The 6,200-nt window shown below is 35.7% G+C and overlaps 1 protein-coding gene and 1 long non-coding RNA gene across 2 annotated transcripts in view; both read left to right on the top strand.

Annotated features, from left to right (window-relative positions):
* The first annotated feature begins 749 nt into the window (after positions 1-749).
* On the top strand, positions 750-3,069 carry LOC129408052 (uncharacterized). Its single transcript, XR_008631799.1, has 3 exons — positions 750-1,726; positions 2,001-2,654; positions 2,983-3,069. It is a non-coding gene; the product is annotated as an uncharacterized LOC129408052 (long non-coding RNA).
* A 1,058-nt stretch (positions 3,070-4,127) lies between these two features.
* Positions 4,128-6,200, top strand: part of rmc1 (regulator of MON1-CCZ1) — a 25,577-nt gene continuing 23,504 nt past the window's right edge. Inside the window, exon 1 of the mRNA XM_055150701.1 lies at positions 4,128-4,337. Within this exon, the coding sequence (XP_055006676.1) occupies positions 4,239-4,337 (99 nt within the window). The 5' untranslated portion in view covers positions 4,128-4,238. The remainder of the gene's footprint in view (positions 4,338-6,200) is intronic.

Genomic DNA, 6,200 nt, shown 5'->3' with positions numbered 1-6,200 from the left:
TCTAATCATTTTATAAAAACTATCCACATTTTTTTTCTTATCTTCATATCTTCAATTTCTGTTAGTAATAATTTAACATCTAGACTTAGACTGGTGTGGTTTTAAATTATTATATATTCTTTAAACATGGGTTTGGATGGTATTTTAGCATTAATTATCTCTAAAATGTGATTGTTTTACATTATTATTATTTTTTTAATTGTTTTACATAATTATTTTTCATTGCAGCCTTCACCCTTCACGTGCCCTTTATGATTTTTACTATAAATGGTGAATAATTTTAAGCAGATAAAACAGAAAAGACTAAACTCTGCCAATTCGGCCTTTAATCGTTTTTAATATCACGTGATTTTAGAGTCACATGATTTGGGTAAAAAGCAAAACAAACCGATTTCCTTTCACTTTTCAAAATAAAAGCTGCAATACGCTTTAAACATGAAAAACTGAGTACAAATAAAAGTAGTTTGAGGCAAAACGTAGTAAATTATAATAAAAACTATGTCTTCTTGCGTGAACATGAATATAAACCGTATTAAAATGCTCAAATGTAGAGTTGATAGTTTTAATTTGAAGGACGCAGGTGACGCTGTGGACGTCGCTCTCGCGCACACCGCAGCGGAACTCTTCGGAACACTTTTTATTTTTATATTGTTATTCTTATTTTCATGCATATTTGACTCCGGGACGTACAGGAGCGGGACATGTCCGAGGAGCATTACCTGGAGCTGAGCGACAGCNTTTTTATCTTTTTTAGGCCCCATTAAACAAAAAAAATGACCTCTGCTGCTGTGAGCACCTTTTTCTACATTTCCTACCTGTATATAGCAGACAAGTGCTTATGTGTTTAAGTTGATCTTTTTAAAATGGCTAAGCCCTTGTTTTGACACCAAGAACTGTGCCCCTTTCCTTCACACTGCCCACTTTTAATTGATGTTTCACTAATCCTTGATTTACTAAACGTGAAGATGTCATGGGTATTTAGTGTTTAGCAATGTGTTTTTATTTGTTTGTTTAGCAGCTACAATCAAGTATCTGTCATGATTATTTTTTAACACTTAGGGCTGAGATTTGGTCATGGATGGTACAATGTATGTAAAAACAAATCTCATTATTTTGGTGTCTTTTTGATGAAACTGGAATTATTGTCTGTTTGAATAAACAGTTGTGAAGAAGTGGTTCCTTGTAAGATAATTAGTCTATTTTAAAACATATTTGTCAGTCTCTTCATCATATTTATGTTCATTGTGTCAACATAAGTATTATTAATTTATTAGATTAATTTCTTAATAGGCCTATAATGAACTATAAACACAATAAGTGCCCTAGATAACACCATACTGGAGTGGCATGGCTAATGGTAGTCATTTTAAAGATGCACTATGGAACTTTTCGAGGATCTGCTACCTGCCTGTTTCTGTTGAGTCAATTAAATGTGTGTTATTGCTATAAATTCTAGGTAAAGCAAAACTATCTACATGGAGTCAAGCAGGTAGCGGACTCTTCATCAGAAAAGTTCCGTAGTACACCTTTAAGTTTGGCATTTGAAACAAAACTGTCGCCCTTCACCCTGCTCAGACATTTGCTCGGAGGCACGGCTCTGGATGTGCTAAACTTAGCGGTGACACTCTTCGACACAGCGACAGTCGACTCTACAGTGAGCTACAATGGAAGGTGTCGAGTTTCCTCACACGGGACAGTTTCTCCACGGGAAAGCTGCAAAAACAAGGTGAGAGCCTCATCCTCAGCTCGCTGTAATCTGTTAATTGGTTTACTGAGCACTAGAGCCTGTCTGTGTCTATGTCAGTGTGTATTGGGGGACTGTAAAACAAAGTAGCCCACACATTTGTTTTCTGCAACTGTCAGATACAAACAGCTGTCTTGGAAATGGCAACTAAACTTAGCTTCTTATAATCCTTAAGATTCAATTCAGTGTTCTCCATAGAAAAACAGGCCCACTGAGAGAACAGATTTATACTTTGCTGTTGTCATTTGTCTCATAGATGTAGTTTTGTTATAGCAGCGTCTACCCTTCTTGTAGTCTTCTCCTCTGTGTGTCTTTGATGGGCAACTATAGCTCAGTCCTCATTCCGGGTAAGCCTCATAACTATAACCTTTTAAGTGAAAAAACGAAACAAAAGAAAAAACATGAAAACACTGGAGAGCAAAAACTGAACTGTTTATTTTATTTTAAAGATACTGAAGAATTTGAGTCTATTGTGGCTCTAGTGACAGAAAAACCAAATGAGCCCAGCCGTTTACTGTCCGAGCTTCAGACTCTGGGAAGTATTCCACTCATAGCTGTATATACTGTACATTTTATCATCATTAAAATGACTCAACATGTGTAACAGTGTTTACCTCCACTTAAACATTGTGTCATTTTATTCATTCATTCTACAGTAACACGTGGGAGTTTTGTTTTGGCCTGTGTGTCCTTGGGATGATTTTAACTTCCTTTGGCTGACTCAGATGACCACTCATTGAAACACTAGATAACTTGGCTCTGACCTTCTACTAAACTTTCAGTATGATGAATTTAAATTTAATTCAGTGATCAGATATCTTGAAATCTTGTCTTACAGGTGAATATGGAATCAGGGAGAGGAAATGACCAATGTGTTGATGAAGATTCAAGTAAAGAAAAGTCTGACACTGTAAGTCAAACTGCACAATAGGCAGTTACTAGTTATTATCTCGGCTTGTATGGTTCAATAAATAGTAACTGGATACTTACACTACACTAATACTTTATGTTGAGTTGCATTTAAATTATACTGTAAATACACCTCTTAGAAAAATAACTACCAAAATGAAACATGGAATGAAAAAGTAACAGTACCTGAATACATTTATTCAAAGTGAGTTTTCTGAATATGTATTCTTAGTACGTGTATTCACTTACTTCCCAACACTGACTGTGACAGACCTACTGCACAACAAGTATAACTTTTTATCTGCAATAAACTTTCTTTTATTTTCTAGTCTATATCAGCAACATCAAAAGGAGAGCCTCCAGCTTCCAGTTTGGGTGATTCCCTCTCCTCTCTGCTTCCCAAAGCCTTGTCCGCTGTTTCTCCATCAGACAGTTCCCCCTGGACAAAGCAGGAGCCATCCCCACCAGTGAGAACTCAACAGCAAACTCCTCACAACCGCCGAACCTGGAGCAGCTGCAGACTGAGCTGACAGTCCTGAGGGGGCAGTTTGAGCAGATGAAGGCCCACACAAGTGAGTCAAAATAAACTAACACATACACTGTATATATTGTCTGTACTTACAAGTTATAACTATAACTGTCATGCATGGTGGCAGATGGTTAACTTACAAATTGAACACTTCCATGTCAAAAAAATTTGTCTGAGGGCCGCATTTGGCCCACGGGCCATAGTTTGGACATACCTGGTCTATGTTATAATTTTACCAGTTAATTTTTATCTTTTAAATGTGTTCGATTTGATTTTTAACTTCAAGATTTAATAATGCTGATCTGTTTTACTAACAATAAAGCATCCACAAAGACCTGTGTCTGTGTCACAGTTTTATCTAATCATTTTATAAAAACTATCCACATTTTTTTCTTATCTTCATATCTTCAATTTCTGTTAGTAATAATTTAACATCTAGACTTAGACTGGTGTGGTTTTAAATTATTATATATTCTTTAAACATGGGTTTGGATGGTATTTTAGCATTAATTATCTCTAAAATGTGATTGTTTTACATTATTATTATTTTTTTAATTGTTTTACATAATTATTTTTCATTGCAGCCTTCACCCTTCACGTGCCCTTTATGATTTTTACTATAAATGGTGAATAATTTAAGCAGATAAAACAGAAAAGACTAAACTCTGCCAATTCGGCCTTTAATCGTTTTTAATATCACGTGATTTTAGAGTCACATGATTTGGGTAAAAAGCAAAACAAACCGATTTCCTTTCACTTTTCAAAATAAAAGCTGCAATACGCTTTAAACATGAAAAACTGAGTACAAATAAAAGTAGTTTGAGGCAAAACGTAGTAAATTATAATAAAAACTATGTCTTCTTGCGTGAACATGAATATAAACCGTATTAAAATGCTCAAATGTAGAGTTGATAGTTTTAATTTGAAGGACGCAGGTGACGCTGTGGACGTCGCTCTCGCGCACACCGCAGCGGAACTCTTCGGAACACTTTTTATTTTTATATTTTTATTCTTATTTTCATGCATATTTGACTCCGGGACGTACAGGAGCGGGACATGTCCGAGGAGCATTACCTGGAGCTGAGCGACAGCCCCGTCACCTTTGAACACGCGTCCAGCGTCAACAACGTTTTCTTCGATGAGGCCAACAAACAGGTTAGCCTAGCCTCTTAGCATTAGCATTAGCATTAGCGCTGGTTCTGCAGAGCGGCTCGTTTTGGTTTTGGTTTTGAAAATTCTTTTTAGTTTACGTGATATTATGATTATGTGAGAAACGTGCACGTAACTTTATATATTTGAGTTTGGTCTCTATAGAAATACTCGACTCATTCATTCAAACAGACTGGAGAAAAGTTCTGATTGGACTTTAATTCTTCTTCTGTTTTTTATTGTATTTTCTAACTTATTAAAGCGCTTTATATTTTTATAATCAGTAAATCCTCCTGATGTTCTGATGATGTTTGGGTACGACCAGTGTTGGGGAGTAACAGATTACATGTACCAGAGTTATGTAATCAGAGTACAAATGATGAGTAACTGTATTCAGTTACAGTTACTGTTTCAGTGAGTGGGAATTGGATTACAGTTACTTTGTTGAAATAAATGGATTACACAGAGGGATTTTCCTGTTTTCACATTTTGGGTTAAACCAGGAATAAAACCAGATCTAAACCAGGTCTAAACCTGATCTAAAACCAGGTCTAAACTATGTCTCAAACAGGATTGAACAGGACTAAATCCTGCTGTGTGGACGTGTTTCTTCTTCTTCTATCAATAATATTTTTAATTTGGTTCAGTAAAGTCTGGACTTTTTATTTTCTTTTATCAGATAAAACTCCTCATGTGTAGATTTCCTCGTCTTTGCTTCTCTACAGCAAATCAAGTAATCCAAAGTAATCAGATTACATTACTCACTTTAACTAATTTAATGGATTACGTTACAAACTACATTTTGGTGTATGTAATCTGTAGGGGATTACATTTTAAAAGTAAACTTCCCAACACTGGGTACGACTGAATAAAAAGTTATTTATACAGAAGTGAGTGTTGAAGTTTCATTCTTCTTCCTCTTATGACTAGGACTGGGTGTCATTAAGAAGTTACCGATACTATACATATCTCGATACATAGGCCATGATACGATACACTTTTCGATACAGTGAGCTTTCGATTCAATACGATTCGATACAATATATTTCACATCGATTCGATACAGTTCAGTGTAAAAAAGGCTAAATGAATCTCTAATACTAAAAGTCCACTGAGTTTGTGAAAAGTGAATGTGAAAAACATCTATTTTACTCAAAACACTGAAAATGTCAACACAACTGTAGCTCTTATGCAAACTAATGTAAAAATATACCTAAAATATATCGATAGAGCAGCCCACGCTATCGATACTGTATCAGCACATTAAACGATACGATATATCGATATTTTGATATTTTTGCACACCCCTACTTATTACAATAAATAATATCTATAAAATAAATGTCAGATGAATGAATTTTAAGTTTTCTTTTTATTTTCTGTCGGATATGAGCAGAGTTTCTCCTCAAAGCTCTCGAGTTTTCCTCTGTGATGGAAATGTTTATTGCGTGAAGATTTTTGTCTGTGTGTTTGTGTAAATGATGTGATTTGTACCTGAAACCAGAGCTTCATTAACATGTGTAAAGACTCAGCGACACGACAGGAGAACTGAGGTGTTTTATCTGTCCTCACTTTGATCAGCACGAGTCTGTGAAACTAAACTGTTTTTATATGTGTGTAATTTGTATTTGTGTATAAATCCTGGGAGCTCAGAGGCTCTGAGGAGATGGAGAGAAGGAGTCTAACGTGGGAGAGACATACAGCTGCTTAAAAGAGACTTACAACCTGGTTTTAGCTAGCTGGTTTTACCTGGTTTAACCTGGTTTACCTGGTTTAGACCGGTTTAGTCCTGGTTTAGACCTGGTTTTAGACCTGGTTTTAGACCTGGTTTAGTCCTGGTTTAGACCTGGTTTAAACCTGGTTTTATTA

This window comes from Boleophthalmus pectinirostris, unplaced genomic scaffold (genome assembly GCF_026225935.1).
Source record: "Boleophthalmus pectinirostris isolate CB_2022bp ecotype Guang Dong unplaced genomic scaffold, ASM2622593v1 HiC_scaffold_15, whole genome shotgun sequence".
NCBI lineage: Eukaryota > Metazoa > Chordata > Actinopteri > Gobiiformes > Gobiidae > Boleophthalmus > Boleophthalmus pectinirostris.
This window is presented reverse-complemented; position numbering and strand designations above follow the sequence as displayed.